This window comes from Pezoporus flaviventris, unplaced genomic scaffold, assembly GCF_033815535.1.
Source record: "Pezoporus flaviventris isolate CSIRO_AGI_PZ_B2104156 unplaced genomic scaffold, CSIRO_AGI_Pfla_v1 ptg000454l, whole genome shotgun sequence".
NCBI lineage: Eukaryota > Metazoa > Chordata > Aves > Psittaciformes > Psittacidae > Pezoporus > Pezoporus flaviventris.
This window is the reverse complement of record NW_026893001.1, coordinates 16,338-40,887: the sequence shown is the minus strand read 5'-3', so window position 1 is coordinate 40,887 and position 24,550 is coordinate 16,338. Positions and strand designations below refer to the sequence as shown.

Below are 24,550 nucleotides of genomic sequence, written 5' to 3'. Positions count from 1 at the left end.
CGCGGTGTGTCCTTGTGTCTCCTATCGCCTCCTGCGCCCTCATGTCGGCTCTGGAGAAGCAGCTGCACCTCGGCCGCCTCCCGCCGCGGCCCCCGCTGCCCGGTGGCGGCGGTCAGTCCGGCTCCAAGATGCGCATGGGGTAGGTGGGGGAAGGGAGGCGGCGGCTGAGGGGATGTGGGGGGGGGGGGAAGAGGTGGGTAGCAGCGGGGGAGGGGAGGGATGCTCGGTACTGTGGGCTCGCTGGCAGTTGGGGCTGGGGGCTCGTTACCGGGGGGTCTGGAGAGAGGGGAGGTCGTTTTGGGGGGGGTCTGGAGGGAGGGGTGCTCGTTATTGGGGTGTTTGGAGGGAGGGATGCTCGTTTGGGGGAATCTGGGGGGGGCGGCTGCTCGTTATTGGGGGTTCTGGTGGGAATGGCGCTTGTTATTGGGGTCTGGAGAGAGGGATGCTCGTGGTGGTGGGTCTGGAGAGAGGGGTGCTCATTACTGGGGGTCTGGAGAGAGGGATGCTCGTTGTTGGGGTGTCTGGAGAGGGGGATGCTCGTGGTGGTGGGTCTGGAGAAAGGGGTGCTCATTACTGGGGGTCTGGAGAGAGGGATGCTCGTTGTTGGGGTGTCTGGAGAGAGGGATGCTCGTTATGGTGGGTCTGGAGAGAGGGGTGCTCATTACTGGGGGTCTGGAGAGAGGGATGCTCGTTGTTGGGGTGTCTGGAGAGAAGGATGCTCGTTATGGTGGGTCTGGAGAGAGGGGTGCTCATTACTGGGGGTCTGGAGGGATGCTCATTGCTGGGGGTCTGGAGAGAGGGGTGCTCATTACTGGGGGTCTGGAGAGAGAGATGCTCATTGCTGGGGGTCTGGAGAGGGGGGTTTGCATTGCTGGGGGTCTGGAGAGAGGGATGCTCGTTATGGTGGGTCTGGAGAGAGGGGTGCTCATTGCTGGGGGTCTGGAGAGGGGGGTGCTCATTACTGGGGGTCTGGAGAGAGGGGTGCTCATTACTGGGGGTCTGGAGAGGGGGGTGCGCATTACTGGGGGTCTGGAGAGAGGAATGCTCGTTGTTGGGGTGTCTGGAGAGAGGGATGCTCGTTGTTGGGGTGTCTGGAGAGAGGGGAGGTAGTTTTGGGGGGGTCTGGAGGGCGGGGGCACCCGTTTTATGGGGATCAGGAGGAATGGTGCTCATTCCTGGTGGTCTGGAGGGGTGTGTGCTTGTTATTGGGGGGGTCTGGAGAGAGGGGAGGTCATTTTGGGGGAGGGTCTGAACAGGAGGGTGCTCATTATCAGGGGTGGTTTAGGAGCAGGGGATCCTCTTTGGAAGATGGCAGCTGAGGGGAGAGGGTCCCCCATGTGCGGGCAGGCTGGGGGGCTCTGTCCTTTGGCAGAGCTATGGGTTGCTTTAGGAGGTGGGTTACACATTGCTGGGAAGGATCAGGGGCTGTGGTGCTGATTGCTTGGGGGGGCGGGGTTAGGGTGGCAGCATGGTGGCTGTCCCTGGATGCTGACATGATGGGAAAGACCAGTCTGACCCTGCTCCCCCAAACGGCACCGGGACCCAGCTTCTCCAGCCCCCTCTCCTTGGCGATGGAGCAGGCAAAGGTGTCACTGCAGGAAGAGTGCTGAGGGGGGGTGGCTGGTGCTGGGGTTGCTCTTCAGCAGCTCTTTTTGCCATCTGTATTTGAAGGGAGGATCCAACGTGTCGTGATTTGGCTGGGTGGTACCTGAAGAGCTGCTGAAAGCAGGGTTGGGGGAGAGGGGTGTATTTAAGTGTTACTCCTCAGCAGCAGACACTTACATGGAGCTGTAGAGGAGGTGAACTCTGCCAAGTGCCTGAAGTGCCTGCTTCAGATGATGGGAAATCTGGGATAGTCCAATATAGCTGTCAAACCCTTTAAGCAGTTTTGGAAACTGAGAGAAGATTGACCAGTGTCTAGTCCTGACTGGAGACGAACAGCTCTAACACTGAGTCAGAGGGGTTGGAAATGGGATGGCTTTGAAGGGAATGTCGTGACTTCACTTCCAAAGGTGTGAGGAGAACCTTGTCCTTCCAAGCAGGTGCCTGGTTGTGGTAAAAGGAGGGCAAGATAATCATAGAATCATGGAATGGTTTGGGTTGGAAGGGACCTTGAAGCTCATCCAGTTCCAACCCTGCCACAGGCAGGGATACCTTCCACGAGAGCAGCTTGCTCCAAGCCCCTGTCTGCAACCTGGCCTTGAACACTGCCAGGGATGGGGCAGCCACAGCTTCTCTGGGCACCCTGTGCCAGCGCCTCAGCACCCTTGTAGTAAAGAATTCCTTGGAGCAGGGCTATGGCTTGGTTGCAGAGATGGAAGTGGCGGTTGCAAAGTGAAAGCAGCTGGTAGTAATCGTGGGGAGCTGAGCTCAGGAGAGCTGTGACAGAACACATTGAGAGCCCCGTGCCAAAGTGGAGCTTTAAGCAGAATGGCAGAGACATGGAGGTTTTATTACACCTAAAGAAAAGGTGTTTTCAGGACTGGGTGACTTTTTGATCGAGGCTCGTTGCTACAGAATGGAATCTGAGGTTTGGATTGCCTCAAAGACCAGGGGTTGATCCTCTGGAGGAGCAGCAGCCTGGGTGCTACCCTCTAGGAGGTCCATGTGTAAGCTGCATGACACAAAGTGCTCCATTTGGAAGATAAAAATACCCTCCAATTCCTACAGGAAATCTCCTTTGCCTTGGTGCATGAAATCAGATAACTGAAAGAACCGATGGAAAAGGCAGCTACAGGGCTGGGACTGAAATAAGCTGTTTAGTATTTATGGATGGGAGAGGACTGTTTCTCCTCTCCTTAAAACATAGTTTTAAAACCTTTATTTCACACCTTATTATTTGCATGATACTTGGAGAGATGTAATGCAATTGATGTCGGAGGTATATGAGCTAATACTAACACATCTTCATCAAATACTCCCTTTAATATGAATTATTTTATAGCTAAGCTTCATATGTTTAATGACATGGCTTTGAGGCTGAGCAATAAAGTTGTATTTAAGGATTAATTTGTACTGTTAGTAGAGAAATAGGCATAGAGAGTAGGAAGAAGAGGCTTTGGATGGCTTTTGGAAGGGGTTCCCCTCTCAGGGCTGCTGTGTCCTCTCCTGTATCTCTTGGTTATCTGAAACTGAGAGCTGGGACTCGGGGGCTCCATTTCCTGATGTTGTATGAAACCAAGGGGTTAAAAGCAAGCCACTAAACCACCCATTTGTGTTGTGGAGAGTTTTGTGTTTCACAGGACTGTGCTGAAAGTTACATGGTGCATACAAGGCTGGATTTAATGTTCAATACACTGTTTAATTCTGCTGGCTCTGTTCAGAGTTAACCAAACCAACGCTTATGCTGTGCACAGTCTGCAAACCCACAGTATTTCTAAGGGAAGAAATAAAGTTCTTGTTTCTTCCTCTCGTTTCATCCCATTTAACTTTAGAGTCTCATCCCTTGTGGTTATTTTGTGCAGTTTGAATGTACGTTTTACCAGTTCCATCCATTGTAAACTCTGTCAGCATCCATCTCATTCTTTCCATGCAGTGTGTACACCTGTGGCACCATAACCGCACACCACGACACATGGCTTGTTGACTGAGGTATTCCTAAATAATAATAAATATAAAACCGTTCAACGCTGGTGCTAAGGTGGCCTTAAACAGGATGAAAATCCTACTGCAGCCCTGAGGAGGAGGACTTGGGGTGCTGGGTGAGGAGAAGCTCCCCACGACCCGGCTTCAGTGTGTGCTTGAGCCCAGAACTCCCCCCCCCATGTGCTGGACTGCACCCCCAGAGCGTGAGCAGCAGCTCAGGGAGGGGATCCTGCCCCTCTGCTGTGTGAAGGGGAGACCCCCCCTGCAGCCCTGATCCAGCTCTGAGGCAGCAGCACAAGAGGGACGTGGAGCTGTTGGAGCGAGGCCAGAGGAGGCCATGGAGCTGCTGCGAGGGCTGGAGCAGCTCTGCTCTGGAGCCAGGCTGAAAGAGCTGGGCTGGGTGAGCCTGGAGAAGAGAAGGCTCCTGAAGGGGAGACCTGAGAGCAGCTCCAGTGCCTGAAGGGGCTGCAGGAAACCCAGAGAGGGGCTTGGGACAAGGGCCTGTGGTGTAGGGGGATCCATGCTATGCTGCGAGACCTCAAAGAGTCAGTAAAGCTGAAGGAGGTGATGGGTTTTTCATGTGCCTCTAATAGGCTGTGTCCCTGCAAAGTGCTGCCCTGCTGCGGGCTGTGTTTTCACATCAGTTTTGTCATTAGTGAAAATCCATCCTGGTGCTAAGTCTTGTTAGAAATAAGACAAAAGTAAAGGCTGTTAAATTCCTGCCTGCATGAGGCACTGGCAAAGCCCTCATGATATTTGTTGCTTCACTTACTCAGCACAGGTAAACAAGCAACTTCTAATTGAGCACTTCCAGGGATTTTAGCATGGGTTTGATGATGGACATCTATCATTGTACACCTGTAGGGTATTTCTGCTCATGCAGTGCTTGTTAGTGCTAATCCTGTGCAGGAATTTATATAAAGCTTCCTATCTTGCCAATGTTTGAGGTTTTTTTAACACTTTCTGTTAGGGAAATGATCAAGAAAAGAGGTTTATTTCCTACAGTTTTATAATGCTCTTCTTCCTTTCAGTACATTGAAATCATGGTATGAAATCTGGTGTTGTGGGTAAGGAACAAGAATTCCCATGTCCTTCCCCTTCAAAGCTGCAGGGTTCGTGAGCACACTGTAGTCGTGTAGTGCAGTTGTATTTTTGGGTTACTGCTCTGACATTTAGTAAATCCCTTTATGGGTGATGTTGCAGTTGTGTGAGGCACTGCATGTGTGACATGAGAACACCCGCATCCAGAGACTTACGGAATCACAGAGTGGTTTGTGATGGAAGGGACCTTAAAGTTCCTCCAGCTCCAACCCCCTGCCATAGGCAGGGACACCTTCCACTAGAGCAGCGTGCTCCAAGCCCCTGTGTCCAACCTGGCTTTGTGACTTGTGTGAAAAGGTGACAAGACTGGATGGATACAGGGACAGCAAAGTGCAAATAATGGGTGAAGTTTTGCTGTTTCATGGCTGTTGTTACAAAGCAAGGATGGAAGAGAGTTCTGCAGGGTGCTGAGGTGGCTTTTTAGGTGGTATTGACCATCCCTCCCAAGTGGATAGAGTAGTGTGTAGGAGAGCTCCAGTACTAGTCTGAAGATCAACATGGGTGATGGATGCTGCTGTGGCAGAAGCTTTGCCTCTGATACTTAATCAATGCAGCTGTATGCCAGGAGTGCAGGGGACTGAACCATCAACCTGCCTTTGTGGTTGGCTCATTTACTTCTCTCTGGTGAAGAGTCTTGCAGGAGACACCTGTGGTTGGATGTCAGCATCACCCAGACCCTTGCTTCTGAACCCAACCAGCCTTCAGACTCGGTACTTTGTTCCTTCGCCTTTTATTCTCCCTCCAACATCTCTCATCTCTGCTGTTGATCTCATCCTAAGCTGTGATTTATTGTTGGACAGCAGTGCCCAAACCTGGATGTGCAGCTTCAACAGAGGCTTTCACACAGCTGTGAACTGGAAAGACTATTTCATCTGCCCTTGTAGAGGAGAACTTCATTCATACGTCTCAGCAGGGCTGTATTATTTTGGCAGTGTGACTCTGACCCTCTTCTCAGCTTGTGGGCTGCAGTTCTGTGTGGCTGCTTGTGTGTGCTCTGCATTCAAGTTACTTCTACCTAGGTTTAGCTTAGGTTTAGCTAAGTTTAGCCTTACTAAGATTCACTTGAATACAATCAAGTGCAAGATTCCATAGTCGGGCCACCACAAGAGAATGTGATTTGTTGTACAGAGAAAAATGAGTGTGATTTATGGTGCTACAAATACAAAAGCCTATAGTGAAATAGTCCTTAAAATTCACACTTCTACAGGGAATAAACTAAAATATCCTCTTCGTTTTGCTGTGTTGAGCATCTCATGTTTATGAATCTGTTTTATTTCTACACCTTGAATTTCTGGAATTGAAGGAAGGGCCATTCAAATGGGTTTAAACTTAATATCCAACAGTGCTGGTAAGCTGATTTTTCCATGGATAAATGCTTTGCATGCAATGCAAGCATTTAAATGCAGTGCACCTCTTAGTATCATGTTGGACACTCTTTTTATTTCCTTCTTTATCAGCCAGGCAGATCATGTTATCATGACTATGCTGTGGTTGAAAGCAGATCATAAGAAGCAGAGAGTGGGGCAAATAAGATTGCTATAGGGAAACAGGAAAATCATTTACTGCAGCACTGAGATTCTCAAGCTTCAGTCATCCTTGACCAGAAAGAAGTTAACAGGCCAGGATGCTCTTTTAAAACCATTGTTTGAGATTACTCTTGAGATTATTCGTTCTGAAAAGGACCTTTTGCCATTTATACTGAGGATTCTCAGCCATAATAAAGTCTTACATCTTTTTGGTAATTCACTGCTAAAAGGTTAACACATGTTTCAGTTGTTTGTAATAAACCAGCACCTATTACTGCATTGAAATGGGTGAAAAGAGACTTATCTGTTCTTCTCTAGGTGTCCGTGCTTGTGACAGGGACACTCTCCACTAGAGCAGCTTGCTCCAAGCCCCTGTGTCCAACCTGGCCTTGAGCACTGCCAGGGATGGGGCAGCCACAGCTTCTCTGGGCACCCTGTGCCAGCGCCTCAGCACCCTCCCAGGGAAGAGCTTCTGCCTAAGAGCTCAGCTCAGTCTCCCCTCGGGCAGGTTCAAGCCATTCCCCTTGGCCTGTCCCTGCAGGCCCTTGTCCCAAGCCCCTCTCCAGCTTTCCTGCAGCCCCTTCAGGCACTGGAGCTGCTCTCAGGTCTCCCCTTCAGGAGCCTTCTCTTCTCCAGGCTGCCCCAGCCCAGCTCTCTCAGCCTGGCTCCAGAGCAGAGCTGCTCCAGCTCTCACAGCAGCCCTGTAGCCTCCTTTGGACTCACTTCTTCATGTGTCTGTACTGGGGAATCTCATTTGAGCAAAGTGGCCAAATCAAAGAGCTTTGTCCACTTTGCTGTGCCTGTGGGACTGCAACACGAGGCTGAGTGCTCTGATCCATCAATCTTCATCTTAGCTCTGCTTTCAGCTGCTGTTCTTTCCACACTTCCAAAGTAATGGTACACGTGAAGATGCAAACAGCAGGATGTTGGATCCTTGACTGTGTGAAACACTGATGTTAATGTCTAAGGAAAAGCCCTCTCTAGTTAAAATGGCTGCTGCAGAAACGTTTGGACTGGCTTTTTGTGATAGCACAAGATGTGTGCTTAGGATTCCATCATATTTCAAAGCACCTCACATTGATTTCTGCTGCCTTGCTTCCCCTAAACTATAGCCCCCTTGCAGGTACACATGTGTGTACACCATCCAGCAGTACCCTCCCTTGATGCTATAGCACTCTCCTGCCTGTATTCAGTGCTCTCCAAGAGAACTATCCAGCTGAATCATGTTTTATGCTTCTCTTTGACTTGAGGAGGACGTGAAAATCACACCGAGAAGAACTTGAACTTCATTTTTTAATGTTCATTTATTTTAAGGAGCAAATTCATCTGAGGTTGTGTTTGAAATCGTCAGCGTCTTGAAAGTGATTGGTTTGAATTGCTTGGTTGCAATGGAGATAAAACCAAACTTCATGGTCAGGGTTCTGTGGGGAAATGGAATAAAGGAGTTTGCAAAGTCACTGGTGAAGCCAAAGGGTTGAGACCCTCCCCTCAGCAGCTCCTGAAGGCTGCAGCACCTGCCGCATTTGCTGTCTGCTTTTGTGTCTTGAGTTTAGCCCATGTTTGCTTAAAGAGCCAGCAACGAGAGTTAAGGATCTGGATGGGATTTGAATATGAAAGACTGTTTGCTGTTCACTTCCAATATGTGAATAAAAATGATGTATGATCGTAGAATCCCAGCCTGGTTTGTGTTGGAAGGGACCTTAAAGCTCCTCCAGTTCCAAACCCCTGCACGGGCAGGGACCCCTTCCACTAGAGCAGCTTGCTCCAAGCCCCTGTGTCCAACCTGGCCTTGAACCCTGCCAGGCCTCCAGGATCTCCCAAGATCTTTTAATTGTCTAGAAGACCTTGATGGGATCAGTCTGTGCCATTCAATCATGATAATTCCAAATGATTTCTCCTTTTTTAATCCATTTGTTCGGTTGATAACGCTGGAGGGAAGGGGTTCCAGAGGGACCTTGACACGCTTGTGAGGTGGACTGATGCCAACCTCATGGAGTTTAACCATGCCAAGTGCAAGGTCCTACACCTGGGTTGGAGCAATCCCAGGCACAGCTTCAGGTTGGGCAGAGAAGAGATTCAGAGCAGCCCAAGGAGAAGGACTTGGGGGTGTTGGTCGATGAGAAAATGAACATGAGCCGGCTTCAGTGTGCGCTCGCAGCCCAGAAAGCAACCGTATCCTGGGCTGCATCAAAAGGAGCGTGACCAGCAGGGCGAAGGAGGTGATCCTGCCCCTCTGCTCTGCTCTTGTGAGACCTCACCTGGAGCATTGTGTGCAGTTCTGGGGTCCTCAACATAAAAAGGACATGGAGCTGTTGGAACAAGTCCAGAGGAGGCCACGAGGATGAGCAGGGGCTGGAGCAGCTCCTGTATGGAGCCAGGCTGAGAACATTGGGGCTGTTGAGCCTGGAGAAGAGAAGCTGCGTGGAGACCTCAGAGCAGCTTCCAGTGTGTGAAGGGGGCTGCAAGGATGCTGGAGAGGGACTCTTCATCAGGGATTGGAGTGATAGGACAAGGGGTGATGGGTTCAAAGTGAAACAGGGGAAGTTCAGGTTGGAGATAAGGCAGAAGCTCTTCCCTATGAGGGTGCTGAGGCACTGGAATGGGTTGCCCAAGGAAGCTGTGAATGCTCCATCCCTGGCAGTGTTCAAGGCCAGGTTGGACAGAGCCTTGGGTGCCATGGTTTACTGTGAGGTGTCCCTGCCCATGGCAGGGGCTTGGAACTGGATGATCTTAAGGTCCTTTCCAACCCAAACCATTCTGTGATTCCATGATTCTGTTTTTTCCCCTGAAACTTTCTTAGTGTCTCTGCCTGTGGCAGGGGGTTGGAACTGGATGATCTTTAAGTCCTTTCCAACCTAAACCAGTCTGGGATGCTACAATTTTATGTAATCAGCATCTTTAAGGCAGAACTTACAATATTGGCCTTGTCAAGCTAATATTTCTCAACACAACTTCTCACCTATGGCACTTCTTACATACAGATTATGTTTGATTTGCTGTGGTTAGGTTCAAATATAGACTCATAGAATGATTTAGGTTGGAAGGGACCTTAAAGCTCATCCAGTTCCAACCGCCTGCCATGGGCAGGGACCCCTTCCACTGGAGCAGCTTGCTCCAAGCCCCTGTGTCCAGCCTGGCCTTGAGCACTTCGGTAGCTTTAAGTACAGACTTTCAGTAAGCAAAAAGAAACAAAGAGATTACTAAAAATACTTCCCTTGCTTGGTGCAATCTCTTCAGTTTTAGGAAAATAGCACAAAAACCCGTTTAAGAACTGATGAGAGGTTTGTTGAGCCACGTGAGCTCCTACTGCTCCAGGATCTCTTGCAGTATGTGTTCAAGGCCAGGTTGGACAGAGCCTTGGGTGACATGATCTAGAGTGAGTCATCCCTACCCATAGCAGGGGGCTGGAACTGGGTGATTTTAAGATCCTTTCCAACCAAAACTCTTCTATGTGCACATATTCCTTACATGCTGGAGAGGACGGACGGCACAATAGGGTAAAACAAGTTGTAGATGGTGCCCAGAATTTGCTTTGTGATTCCAGTTTCCTAGGTTGGCTTGGAGTATAAGGAGCATTCTAGAGAAGTGCTTATGTTGGATCCATTTGTGGCTTGGGCTGATGGAGACTTTCAAAAGCAGTGATTAGCCTTCTCCGTTTAAATATTTGGTCAGCAAAATACTGCTCCAGCAGAGGAAGGTGCAAAATCACAGCTGCTGTTGATGGGGTTTGCTTCTAATTTTGGGTGTGTTGATGTATCACTAACAAAAAAGCAGCTCTGGAAAAGGAATGAATCAAAGATATTAATTCTTTTCTTCAGGAAAGAAGAATTCTTTCCTCTTGAGTTCAGCCACTGCCCAATCTTCTGCTGTCACCAGGTGATTTGTGGACAACTACACATTTATTCTGCCTTAAATTCAGCATTAAATCAGAGATTTTTAACGTATCTTTCCCCAGCGTTATTCGGAGGGGAACATTTTGCTTTAAAGTAGAATCTACGGATATCAGCATCAGAGCTGACAAAGGTTTTTAATTCCCAGCTCCTCTTTGCTTTCTGCTCTAATTGCCCTGCAAACCTTGGAGGTCTGGTATATATTATTCCCAGATATTCACATACAACACCCAAATAATAACTTCTTCTCTGGGGGTGATAACCCTTGTTAAACTGAATTTGAAGCATATGCTGATGATGCTAAATCAATTGGTACATAAAGCAGTGGTAAGTTCCTAGGGAAGGGCTTGGCTCTGATATCATGGGTTCCTCTTGCAATCCATGAGATAATCCTCACGGATCTGTCTTGGTATTGGCATCTTTCTGCCGCTTGTGTGAACATTTTAGCTGTGGTCCTTGTGTTGGACCTCTACTGTCAGGGGTGGTGTTGGAATGGGATACAGAAATGCTCATATATCTTTTGATTGTGCCCTTGTTGGGTTGTTTGTTGGTTTTGTTTCCCATTCAGGTTTTCTCCAAGCAAAGGATGTGGAACATTGACCAACCTAATTCACTTCTTAGGAATTAGGGATGGCAAAGTGGAACCAAGCAAAGTTTACCCTTTTCATCGATAGTTGCCTCACAAATTCAGACTGTGGCAGTGTGCTCAGGCCAACCCTGTGTGGGTTTGTGCTGCTACTGAGAGGAGCAGTCTGTCTCCTAATGTTCTGCTGCTTCATCTTCTCCATTGTACTGTGCTTGGGTGGCCTTGCAGTTAGCCAGGTAGGGGACAGGGCTAAAAGATCAGAGCAGTTGTGGCTGCCCCATCCCTGGCAGTGTTCAAGGCCAGGTTGGATGGTGTTTGGAGCAACCTGGTGCAGTGGAAGAGCTAGTCTCTGCCATGGATTGGAGCTCTTCAGGCTCTTTCCACCCCAAACCATTTTATGATTCTATGTGTCAGTGCTGTTGGTGACTGCAGGGTCACCTTTTCTGTTTATCTGCCAGCTCCAGGAGAAAGAGCTGCCAGAGGTCAACCTAAGGGCTTGAGGCTGATACCAACTGCTCCAGGTTATCTGACCTCATGACAGCATCTGTTTGAGAAAATGAGCTGAAGAGCTTCACCCTGAGCAATGGAGATGGAGTCAACTGAACTTACTCCTTTACTTCTCTTCTGCCACCCTGTCCCACATAGTCCTGGCATTGTGTATCATAATATGGAATGTTTTGGGTTGAAGGGACCTTAAAGCTCCTCCAGTTCCAACCCCCTGCCACAGGCAGGGACACCTTCCACTAGAGCAGCTTGCTCAAGATCTGACCAGATGAGGCTCTGTAAAGCTTCTTGCTCTACATCCTGTTCTCCACTCCTGATGATTTCTACTCTTCTTTGAATCCTCTTCACTTCTATCCTGAAATTATTGATGCAGCTGCAGGTACAGTATTCCACCATGGTGGCTCCGGTGCCTTACGGAGCAGATGTGCAGTCTGTGCTCCAAGCTGAGGTTGTCCTTTGATGCCTGAGAATCACACCACAACCAGGGTCACCATGCTCTTGCTGCCCATCATAGGACCGTGTGTCCTGTCTTATTAATGTGGTTTCTTGCCTAGATCCTGGGTATGTGACTTGACTTTGTTAGCTCTGAGATCTGTCCTTCATCTGTCAGAAAAGGAACAATTCCAAGTCCTTCTACACCTGCTCTTGCCCGTGCAGGATGATGAATATTTTCTGTGTGGCTTGGCTATTGGTACCTGGTTTTGGTGAGTGTTGTGCTTAATATTCCCTCTGGAAGTCCTGAATGCTTAAAAATCTGGTAGAGATTGCAACATGGGTTTGCTGTTCGGGGTAGATCTTGAGCCCAATATGATCAGGGACAGCTGAAGCTGCTTCACATTATTGCACTTTGGGCTTGTAGCATTGGTGTGCAACTGCAAGAAATTCAGTTCATGCTTTTTGTTGTGAGGAATTTTGATGCTAAATATCCCGGACTTGTGCCTACTTGTGATTCATGTGATTTTGTACCTCTCCTACACAGTATAGGTTTAATGTCAACAGGCTTCTGTGTTCCCTTCCCTTCTGCAATAGTGGCTGTCCATGCACCAACCTCATTTCACAAACATGATTGACTTCATAGAATCCCAGCCTGGCTTGGGTCGGAAGGGACCTTAAAGCTCATCCAGTCCCAACCCCTGCCACGGGCAAGGACCCCTTCCACTGGAGCAGCTTGCTCCAAGCCCCTGTGTCCAAGCTGGCCTTGAACACTGCCAGGGATGGGGCAGCCACAGCTTCTCTGGGCACCCTGTGCCAGCGCCTCAGCACCCTCCCAGGGAAGAGCTTCTGCCTAAGAGCTCAGCTCAGTCTCCCCTCGGGCAGGTTCAAGCCATTCCCCTTGGCCTGGCCCTACATCCCTTGTCCCAAGCCCCTCTCTGGGTTTCCTGCAGCCCCTTCCGGCACTGGAGCTGCTCTCAGGTCTCCCCTTCAGGAGCCTTCTCTTGTCCAGGCTGCCCCAGCCCAGCTCTCTCAGCCTGGCTCCAGAGCAGAGCTGCTCCAGCCCTCGCAGCAGCTCCATGGCCTCCTCTGGCCTCGCTCCCACCACCACAACTCTTCATCTCCCGTGCTATAATTACCCAGCAACTTGCTTGAGCATTTCCCATGTTCTGCCTCCCTTAAAGAGAGTCTGCTTATAAACTTCTTGGTCTCACAGTCCCAGGTTACCAGGGAGCTCCTGATGTTTACCAGATTTATGGATCATGTTGGAAGGGCTGTAACCAGGATGATGACAGTATTTCCTAATCACCTGCAACTACTCAGGACAGTCCAACCTAAACCAGCTGTAACATGCTGCAGCAAAGTCTGCCTGCAGTGAAACACCACGTCTATAAAGGGGATGAAATTTGTTGTTGCTAACTGCACATCCTGCCTATTCAAACTGGAGAAGGGAAATGATCCAAGCTGTGGGCAGCACTCTCCATCTCCAGCAAGAACCAGAAATGGTACGGAGGGAGCGCATGATCGGCGCTGGGATGGCTTCCAGGCAAGGGGACAATCCGTACAGTAGGAATCTCGGCTTGAAAACTACATGGACCAGGCAAGATGGGTGTAGACAGTCATGAATATTGTAGAGAACAGGCAAACGTTGCCTTAGTGTGGGCTTCAAAGTAAACAGGACTGATCCTTTGTGCTCAAAGCCCAGTTGAATCATGGCACTGTTGTCACAGATGCTGTGGAAGGAGCTCTGGAAGTGGCTCCTGTTCTATGTGATGAACTAATGGAAGCTGCCCATCCTGGATGTAACAGTGCTGAGGATGCAGCCTCTGGAGATGCCAGTCCTCTAATAGTGAAAATTTGGAGGCAGGATGTAACCTGTTCACTGCTTAACCCTTTCCAGAGCATTGCTGTGCTGGCATATATGGACAAGGGCCTGTAGGGCCAGGCCAAGGAGAATGGCTTTAACCTGCCCGAGGGGAGACTGAGCTGAGCTCTTAGGCAGAAGCTCTTCCCTGTGAGGGTGCTGAGGCGCTGGCACAGGGTGCCCAGAGAAGCTGTGGCTGCCCCATCCCTGGCAGTGTTCAAGGCAGGTTGGACACAGGGGCTTGGAGCAAGCTGCTCTGTGGAAGGGGACCCTGCCTGTGGCAGGGGGTTGGAACTGGAGGAGCTTTAAGCTCCCTTCAACCCAAACCATTCCATAGTTCTATGGAGCACTTCTACCTGGAGAGGTTTCTTCCTTTCGTACAAGCTGGGACCTTCCTGCCAGAGCTCCGCATGCCAAGGGAATAACCCCCAAACAGAGGCAATAAAAACTAAGCCTGGTTTTCCCAGTAACACATTTCCAACATGTGAATCACATCCTGCCTCCCCAGGCAGTTAGACTCAGCTCCTCTTTATATATCATAAGGCTGATTTCTGCTGCAGTTTGTTGACAGGCACATCACAAAGCACTGCAACAAATTACACTTGAAATTAGCTGCTCCTGTAGTACTAATGGCAGGTTGTATCCAGTGCCCTAGGGAGTGTGAATTATTGGGTGAATGCAGAAGACCTGTTCTGTGGACATTGTATAAACCAGGACTCTCAAAGGTGCCATTACACAAAGCGATTGAAAAGCTCCCCATGACCCGGCTTCAGTGTGCACTTGAGCCCAGACCCCCCTCCATGTGCTGGGCTGCACCCCCAGAGCGTGAGCAGCAGCTCAGGGAGGGGATCCTGCCCCTCTGCTGCGTCAAGGGGAGACCTGAGAGCAGCTCCAGTGCCTGAAGGGGCTGCAGGAAACCCAGAGAGGGGCTTGGGACAAGGGCCTGTAGGGCCAGGCCAAGGGGAATGGCTTGAACCTGCCCGAGGGGAGACTGAGCTGAGCTCTTAGGCAGAAGCTCTTCCCTGGGAGGGTGCTGAGGCGCTGGCACAGGGTGCCCAGAGAAGCTGTGGCTGCCCCATCCCTGGCAGTGTTCAAGGCCAGCTTGGACACAGGGGCTTGGAGCAAGCTGCTCCAGTGGAAGGGGTCCCTGCCCGTGGCAGGGGTTGGAGCTGGATGAGCTTTGGGGTCCCTTCCAACCCAACCCATTCTGTGGCTCTATGAAAGGTGCAGCTGTGCCCTCTCCTTGTATCCCTATTGCTAACAAAAGGCTCTGCAATCAGAATTTTCTTGATGACTCAGTTGCTGCAGAAGCTGTTTCTCAGGCTCGCAGTCACTCAGCGAGGCTAAAAGAGTAGTGCTTAATTTTGGCAGGAACATAATTAGGCTACATTGGAGCCCAGGATACAGGATGAGTAACAGAGCACCGTTTTAACAGCCTTTTTGCACTTCCTCTCTTCTGGGGGAGGCAGTCAGCAGAGAATATTGAAATCCAGCCTTGGCGTAGGGGTGAAAGACCTTCACAGGGGAACAATCCCTGTGGAAGGAAGTTTCTCCTCAATTCCTGGCTTCCTAAAGAAGTAGCAAAGAACAAGCAAAGCTCTTCAGTTGTACAGAAACAAAGCTCCTGTTTCCCCTGATATTTCTAGAGTATGAAATAGAAACCGACCACCTCCTGAATGGTCCAGATTCACTTCTGTGGGTTTCCAGACCTCAGTGCTGTTCCTGTCAAATTCCTGTTAAAAGAGATGTCACACACCTACATCAAGCCAGAGAACGTTAATCTCTGTTAGTGCCTCAGCCTAAATCTCATTCTCAGATTAAAGGAAAAATATCACATTCCAACCTCAGCCTTTCAAAGAATGCTGTAGATCAGGAAGAACATCCCTGGCAGTGTTCAAGGCCAGGCTGGACACAGGGGCTTGGAGCAAGCTGCTCCAGTGGAAGGGGTCCCTGCCCATGGCAGGGGGTTGGGACTGGATGATCTTAATGTGCTTTCCAACCCAAACCATTCCATGAGTGTACATTTTCTGAGTCACTCTAAGAACATAGAATCATAGAATGAATGAGGTTGGAAAAGCCCTTTCAGCTCATCCAGTCCAAGCGTTCCCAGCACTGCCAAGGCCACCACTGCCCCATGGCACTGAGGCCTCGTCTCCATGGGGTGTGAACCCTTGCAGGGCCGGTGCCTGCAGCCCTGCCCTGGGCAGCCTGTTCCAATGCCTGAGCACCCTCTGGGGCAGGAATTGTTCCTCAGCTCCATCTAAACCTGCCCTGGGGCAGCTTGAGGCCGGTTCCTCTTGTCCCATCCCTTGTTCCTTGGGAGCAGAGCCCAGCCCCTCCTGGCTCCATCCTCCTCTCAGGCACTTGTAGGCAGCCATCAGGTCCCCCCTGAGCCTTCTCTTCTCCACACTGAACCCCCCAGGTCCCTCAGCCCTTCCCCATCACACTTGGGCTCCAGGCCCTGCACCAGCTCCAGTGCCTTTCTCTTGACCCAAAGTGTTCATTGGCCTTTTTTTTGTGATGCTGTTCTCATGGTCCTTATAGTTAAAGGATAGATCTGGGAGCACAGCCTGAGTTAATGTAACCCTGTTCTTTTCCTTCACAATCCTGATGTTGCCCTGCATACAATATTGAAATAGAAATCTGCTTACAAATACGTTGAAGTTTTAGCTATTGCAATAAATTCCAGGAATCCTGAGGTGTGATTAGAACTTGGTGTTGCTGCTAACTTCAACCTGGTGGCTTTTGTGTGTTCTGCTCCCACCAGTGTTCCTAAGTTTCTTCTATATAACCCACTGCTCAGTTCTCTCTGTAGTTGTTCTGCAGCCACTCAGCCTTTGGAACAGGTTGACTCTTCAATTGACTGATACTGCTTTTATAACGAAGAGGAGATTTCTAGGAAAGCTGTAATCCAACAAGTAATACACGGAAGGTAATAGTAATCATTAGCAAATAGCTGGCACTCTGCTTTTCATTGCAGTGGTGTCAAGGTGACTTCTGAGTGGGACTTACTCTTTTTCCTTTAATTATGATTCATGGGGTAAGTTATAAATTTAGGATGGCTTCCTGAGTTCCTGAGCACTCCAAGTCATGCCAGCATCAGGCTTGCTGTAAGGCTAGGGCAAGACCATTAAACAGAAGGGTATTTTCTTTATCTGAGTTTGGAGAAGAAAAGGCTCCTTAAGGGGAGACCTGAGAGCAGCTCCAGTGCCTAAAGGGGCTCCACAAAACCCAGAGAGGGGCTTTGGACAAGGGCCTGTAGGGCCAGGCCACGGGGAATGGCTTTAACCTGCCCAAGGGGAGACTGAGCTGAGCTCTTAGGCAGAAGCTCTTCCCTGGGAGGGTGCTGAGGCGCTGGCACAGGGTGCCCAGAGAAGCTGTGGCTGCCCCATCCCTGGCAGTGTTCAAGGCCAGGTTGGACACAGGGCTTGGAGCAAGCTGCTCTGGTGGAAGGTGTCCCTGCCCGTGGCAGGGGTTGGAGCTGGATGAGCTTTAAGTTCCCTTAGACTGAAACCAGTCTGTGATTTAATGACTTTTATCTCTGTTTTGGAGCACCTTATGTGTGGATGCAGATGGGGAGATTGTGCAGGAGCAGCATCACTCTGTGCCCTGTTCTTTTTCTTTTCCCTTGGCTGAGGTCTGTGTATTCTAAAACACCATGGTCCAGTCTTCCTTGGTATTGGTTTACAAGAAAAATACTCCTCCCTCTGTGTCTTCAGTAGTTACCCTGAGCATCTTTGTGATCTCCTTGGTAGGAGTAACAGGCAGGAAAGAAAGGGAGGATTTCCTTAGCGATAATGGATCACTGATTTTATATGGGGATTTCAGTAACATCATTTGCTTCTAGTCAACTGGTGTGTAACTCTGCTGTGTTCTCTTCAGGGAATTTAATGACACCTGTATTTAAATTAATGACTTTAAAAATACCTCTTTCTTACTGATGTTTTTTTGTCTTGCAGCCCTGGAAGGAAACGTGACTTTTCACCAGTGCTTTGGAGCCAGTACTTTGAATCTATGGAGGATGTCGTGGTAGAAAATGAGACTGGCAAGGATATATCCTTTTTTTCCCAGATGGAATTGTTCTTACTCTGAGTGACTGGAGCAGTTTTATGTGTTATTTAGTTCATTGGGGTTCTTTTCAACTTTTTAATGTACCACTACTCTTCTTTCATTTCTTCTTTTGCAGCAATCCGTATCAGTAACTAGAGCTGTCCCTTCTAAACTGACTGTGAGGATGTTGTGGCTGCTCCATCCCTGGCAGTGTTCAAGGCCAAGTTGGACACAGGGGCTTGGAGCAAGCTGCTCTATTGGAAGGTGTCCCACCCATGGCAGGGGGTTGGAGCTGGATGAGCTTTAAGGTCCCTTCCAACACAAACCTGTGATGATTTTATGATCTGATTGTACGGGAACCACTCATGCTGTTCCCACTAACACAAATGGCACAGAGGAAGCAGCATGTGAGTTCCCATATAAACACACCTGAGCTGTGGTTCCCTCCTTCTTGCACCTGAAATTATCAGTCCACTGGCTTGTGTGCAGACTGGGAAACTTCTTGCTCTGACCAAGGTGGAGGAGTTTATGCCATAATAGGGTCTTCTGGCAGCATCAAACCAATTATGACTGCAGTGGTCTCATCTCCAAGGTCTGTTCTCCTTTTGCAAACATTCATATTTCTTCTGTACTTCTTTTCAAGCTGACTCTTTGTTACTCTTCAGTTGTAGTTTAATCCAGTTAATAGCAGTCATCCTCTCTTAGGTGCTCAAATTGCTGTTGCGTCCATCCCATTTGCTACCTGGGAGCTTCCCAACAAGCATAGTGTGAGCAGGTGCTGGGACAAGGCTTCCCATCAGTCTTACCTTTGCCTACAGCTCTGGCAAAAGCAGGTTTGAGAGGTACTTCCAGGTCTCTCGACCTAATTGCAACATGAAACCATTGTAATCTGTGTTTAAATAACACAACCTTGTAGTTTTAATAGTTGCATCCTTTTTAAGCATGCATATTCTAGCTTGGCCATTAGGAAGAGTAAACTTCCAAGCTATTTTCCTCCAAATGCCAGTCAATTTAGAATTGAGTCTCTAATGCCAGCAGCATATTTGAGACGAGACAATTCTCTCTCCATGTTGTTTTGCTCAGTTTGTCATTATTTTCTGTCAACGAGAGGCATTTTTCCAGTTAATCCCATTAATTCTCCATGTTTTGCACCATGTCTGCTTCTGATGTAAATGCTGTGCACACGCCTGAGGCTTCATAAGTAGTAAAATGAAAAGGATAATGGACCTATTTGCATAGGTGATGTCCATAAGCATCCCAGGTTTAAGCAAATCTTAGTTGTTTGGGATTTATTCAGCTCCCTTTAACAGAAGCTCGAGCTCCTGTATGAAAGGTTATGGACAGATGTGTACTGACTTCATAAGTGGAGCTGGTGCCCACTGGTCTGCCCAGCTACCTGCTGCCATTCCATCAGATCTCATGTGGACAGACCCCAGCTGAAGAAACTGCTTAAGCTGACACAGGGTAACTGAAATGCCATAGGGAACACCTGCATGAACTGTTTGCCAACAGCAGATCCAAAGGGACCTGCAGAAAACCAATAAACAGCCTTGTCAGTAACAGCAGCAAGCAGGGTTGGGTTCAGCAGGATGCTTTTGTTCACCCCAAGAGCAGGAGAACAGTGGAGGGAGGTGAAACGTCTTGTCTGATCTGTTGGTCACAGTCCTGGGCACTGAACACACATCTCATGACTTCCAGTTCTGTGCCTTTCCCTAGGTGACATTGGTTTTAGTGATGGTTCAACTGATTTTTCTCCATCTAAATATATACTGTAAGGGATTTTAGCTGCTCTGGTGAAGTATCTTTGCTGTGTGTGTTCCAGAGAGTAATTACATTGCCTTAAAGATCTCATTTCCTGGCTTATCTGGCAGTTTTCCTTGGAAGTAATAAGGAATTACACCAAATCAAAACATGCTCCAAAGTGCTGGTCATGGTTTGCTTTTTCTTTTAGTTTTTCATGGAGTCACAGAATGGTTTGGGTTGGAAGAGACCTTAAAGATCATTCAGGGAGGATTACATGGAAGAGGAGACCTGGGCAGCAGGAAAACAACTCTTAAAGCTTAAATCAAGTTACATTTTGTCCCGGTTATGCTTGCACATGCCTGTTGGTAAGAGGAAAAATCATAGAACCATAGAATGAACTGGGTTGGAAAAGACCTTTAAGATTATCCAGGCCAACCATTGCCCATCAGTGCCAAGGCCACCACTGCCCCATGGCACTGAGGCCTCGTCTCCATGGGGTGTGAACCCTTGCAGGGCCGGTGCCTGCAGCCCTGCCCTGGGCAGCCTGTTCCAATGCCTGAGCACCCTCTGGGGCAGGAATTGTTCCTCAGCTCCATCTAAACCTGCCCTGGTGCAGCTTGAGGCCGTTTCCTCTTGTCATATCAAGCCTTGGGTGCACAAGGGTGGAAACAAACCCCTGTTGGGTACTGGGGACTCTAAAACAGACTCAGCCAAGTGACTTGAAGTAACTCTGTGGAATGTCCTTAACTGTTCATACACTTTTCGAATTTACAAGAGTGGATTGGAGGGGCCTGTCCTGCTGCTCTTACATGGTGGAGGCCATTCTGCTCTTTCCTGGGCTGTATTTACTGTAAGTAACCTGCTGCTTTATGCAAGTATGTGTCTGTGTGAATATAGTCATGTTAATGTGGAAGGCAACTCACCTCTCGGGTATGTTAAACACAGCAGAATCAGTTCAGAAGCTCTCTTATGATCTGTTTTGCACCTGATTCAGGTCTTCTAAATAGCTCCTGTGAATTTCCAAGGCATTTCTCTACGTACCATACCCATTTATTTTCCAGAAGGCTGCTTTTTCATGACTACCAGTGAAATTCCAGCAGCTTTATCTCATCATAATCCTATCTTTGTGTGTTGAAGCCCTGTTTGTCATGTCAAGGAATCTCCTTTGGTGCTCAAGCAACTCTGAGGTGGTGTCAGTAAGGGAGTGAGTGTGAGGACTGGCCAAACAAACATCTGTCCCACTCCATTCCCTTTGGAAAATGACAGGAGTTAAGGAAGAAAACCTCTGAAGGATGACAAGTAAAGTAAAATCACTTGCAGGGTGTGATTTTTATTTGGGACCTTATTAATACAGGGACTCTTCTCAACAGCATGATGCTCTAGGATGACTTCCATGGAGTAGTGACTGAAGTCTCTGTATCTACCCCATGCTTCTGGCTGGGTCATATACATTCCCTTTGGCCATTGGGCTGGACATGACTTAGTCTTTAAGCAGAGATTCAAATGAGTTACAAGCATGAACATTTCACAAGGGTCATCAGTGACTGCTCTTGATTTCCCCACGTGATTCCTGAGTAATCCTGGTGTAATCATAAACCACCTTATAATATAAGACACATTAGAAAAATACTTTGCCAACTGGGCTGTAATTGTGGTCTTGAATAGTACCCAAATTACAGTTCATTTTTAACTTTACCTGAACTGGAGACTGCTGCAGATCTGGGTCTCCTGAAACTGTTGGACTTTTAGTAAGCTGGAGATTTAAGGCTTAAGCCTGTAGGTACTTGCTTGTAGCTCACTAGTTGGTTGGATGCCTTTTACTCTTCTAGTTTAGTGCTTTTGTTATGCAGTGAAGGTCATTGCTTTTAGAGGCAGAAGCATGAAATCACATATTCCTTAGTTAAGGAAGAGGCTTCTTAAAAGTCGCTTCCACCCTTTGTAGAGCTCTATTTGCAATAGCAACACCAATACTATGTTGGCATTTTAAACCCCCTAGAGTTGAATCTAGCAGAGTGATTGCAGTCATCACACTGTATTTGCTTTATATGTTACTATATGTTGTTATAGCAATTAACAGAGATCACAGGCAGGATTCACATAGATTTACATCTCACACTTGAGACTGCATCTGCAGGAGGAAGCTGCCACAATTAGCTCATGCCTTTGCGTGGCTGCTATAGAATTATTTGCTGTGTGCATCTTGAAATGAAAGCTTGCCCCAGGCAATCAAGTGTTAAATGTTTGGGAAGAGCCAAATGTTAAAAAAAAAAACCCTGATCAAACCTTTCCCCTAAAAAACCAGGAAGAAATCCACATTGGGGAATATTGTGAGTAACCATTGATAAATAAAATAACAGCCTGCAGGAGCAGTGTGCTCCTTTCTGCTTTTGCTTATTGGCCTGGTAACATCCTGCATGGTGTTGGAGTGAGTCCAGAGGAGGCCACGGAGCTGCTGTGAGGGCTGGAGCAGCTCTGCTCTGGAGCCAGGCTGAGAGAGCTGGGCTGGGGCAGCCTGGAGAAGAGAAGGCTCCTGAAGGGGAGACCTGAGAGCAGCTCCAGTGCCTGAAGGGGCTGCAGGAAAGCTGGAGAGGGGCTTGGGACAAGGGATGTAGGGACAGGCCAAGGGGAATGGCTTGAACCTGCCCGGGGGGAGACTGAGCTGAGCTCTTAGGCAGAAGCTCTTCCCTGGGAGGGTGCTGAGGCGCTGGCACAGGGTGCCCAGAGAAGCTGTGGCTGCCCCATCCCTGGCAGTGTTCAAGGCCAGGTTGGACACAGGGGCTTGGAGCAAGCTGCTCTATGGAAGGGGTCCCTGCCCGTGGCAGGGGTTGGAGCTGAATGAGCTTTAAGGTCCCCTCCAACCCAAACTTGGTTTCTTCTGTGAAATTCCCCCACTCCTGCAGGGCTGTTGTTTAAATAATCAATGATTCCTTAACATAGAAACCTGCCTTTCAACACTTAATCACTGTGATGCCTGAAATAACTTACAGAACTGGAGCTGTTGGGGACAAATAGAGCATAATCTTATTGCAGCCCTCCCTTACTTTAAAAAGATCCCTCACTTGTCCCCCCCAGTCCCTTTGGACTGACCAGTTTTTGTTCACTTCAACCTCACTGTAAAATTCTGTTCTTTGAGAGCAAATGGAATCTTTGCTACTTCATCTTCATCCCTGCTGTACAGCCAAGACTTAGCTTTGTCAGGCATGGGGAAGGGGAGGCCTTACTTTGGTGTGTGATCCCACTGCTGCACTTCGGTTTTCAGAGGTGCCACAGAACTTGAATCCATTACCCTAGGAAACACTCCTAATGTCTTATGCACCATGGAATAAATGTCCTCAGATAGAAAGGATGGAGCTTTGGTGAATTAAGGATAGTTCATACAGAATATTCGTGCTTGCTTCTTGTGACACCTTGTGCAATCCAGGTTCAGCCACCTGGACTGTAGAAGGGGTTTTGTCACCTTTGCTGCTGTTTCGGGCTGTGCTTGCTGTTGTTAAGCCTGTTGTAGCTGAGGGGGTGGCACTTTGCAAATGACATGCTCTTTGTCCCCTCTTGCAGGCTGCAATCATTAACAGGATTCAGTGCAGGATTGTGGCTTTAGATCTCCGAGGGCATGGTAAGTGGAAGAAATCGAACCAAAATCACAAAAAGCATGTTCCACACTCTCGTATTTTACAGAAGATGTAACAAATCCCTGCTAAAAGGACTTAAAAAGCATCCTTAAGGCATCTCAGTGTTTATGCCAAAGCAGGGATGGAAAAGGGAGCTCTGCAGCTATCCATCCTCACGTGCCAGAAGTGAGACTCCCCGTGCCTTTGTGTGAGGCAGTGGTGGACTTGTTCCTTCTCACATACTGCTACCAAGCCCTTCCTTCATGTTTCATAACCCATAGCTGATCTTTACCATTAGAAATAAGCTCTGTTCTTTAGTTTTAAGGTACTCTGCAAATATGGAACATTATGGGGAGTGTTTCCAACTGTTCTGGTAACTCTGGAGTTCTTCATTATTCATGTTAACTGTAGTAGCCTTGCTCTTAGTAACTGTGCCAAAAAGCTTTGTGCAGTTTCTGCTCTAAATCCTGAGGGGTTCTGAAGGTTTTCAGCTTGTGTGAACTTGACTTTTGCTTGTTCTTTCAGGAGAAACCAAAGTGAGGAATCCTGAAGATCTGTCTGCAGAGACTATGTCGAAGTAAGGATGCTGATGCTCTCTTTAGTGTTTCTCTGTTCACAAACCTTCATCTATTGAGAGCAGTAAACTGCTTGAGGACACACAGCCTCCGTTCAGGGAGCTGGAAGTTGGTTTCATTTCACATGAGTCTGGTAGTTATCCCTTCTTCTCCTTCCATTTTGGGACAGTTTAAATCTGTTTGGAATTAGATCTCTTCCAGCTAAGTCAGATTCCCAACTGAGTTGTTCTCCAGGCTTTAAACTCACTTTAAAGATCAGTGGCTTCACTGCAGTGAACACTTTAAAGCTGCAACATGCTGTAACACCAGCAGAAGGGGATTTCTTTCCTTGGACATAACCAATTGGGGCATTTTAGCTTGAAATCACCAGTTTGGTGTCACCCCCAAAGTGTGGGGCACAGACTGAGACTTTAAAGCATGGAGGGAGTTGCTCTTTCAGGCTGCCATGACCTGCTTTGGGATGCAAATCTCCCTCTTGACAAAGCTGTAAGAAAAGCAAATCCCCACTGTTAAACTCATTGTTATGTCCATAGTTGATACAAAGAGACTCTTGGCTATGAAACAATTAAATCATGAAGGATTTTGTAACCTTCCAATGAACAAATCCACTTGGTTTGTTGAGGGGAGGCCATGTGTGAAATGGATTCTGACTTCCATTGTGTACCTTATTGCTACTGCTAGTGGCTTGTCAGATCCTGATGTGGTGTTGTCCTGAGGAAACACTGTATGGAATGATGAGAATTTTTTAGATCTGAAGCAAAACTACTTGGGGGAGAACAAGTTCCTCTTGGTTTTAAAGCATTCTCTCCTTTTAGTAATGATCTTGGGAGTTATCCCTGACTTTAAATAGGAGCCTTAAATTATAGTTGGGTTTCATTTTTCTTCTCAAATCCTCAAGGAATTTTCTCTGACAGAGCAAACAAACTGGTCATCCTTGGGTTTTTGACTCATTTTCCAGTTGCAATACTGCTCAGGTCTCCTGTCTCTGAATGCTTTTAGGCAGGAAAGCAGATTTGGATGTCTTAAACTACAGTGCTCTGTCAGTCACAGAATCATAGAATGGTTTGGGTTGGAAAGGACCTTAAG

General features: G+C 48.2%; 1 protein-coding gene across 1 annotated transcript in view; it reads left to right on the top strand.

Annotated features, from left to right (window-relative positions):
- Positions 1–4: 4 nt before the first annotated feature.
- LOC133263745 (protein phosphatase methylesterase 1) overlaps positions 5–24,550 on the top strand; it is a 37,108-nt gene continuing 12,562 nt past the window's right edge. Inside the window, exons 1-5 of the mRNA XM_061443622.1 lie at positions 5–139; positions 17,448–17,542; positions 20,040–20,131; positions 22,837–22,894; positions 23,415–23,466. Of these exons, the coding sequence (XP_061299606.1) occupies positions 42–139; positions 17,448–17,542; positions 20,040–20,131; positions 22,837–22,894; positions 23,415–23,466 (395 nt within the window). The 5' untranslated portion in view covers positions 5–41. The remainder of the gene's footprint in view (positions 140–17,447; positions 17,543–20,039; positions 20,132–22,836; positions 22,895–23,414; positions 23,467–24,550) is intronic.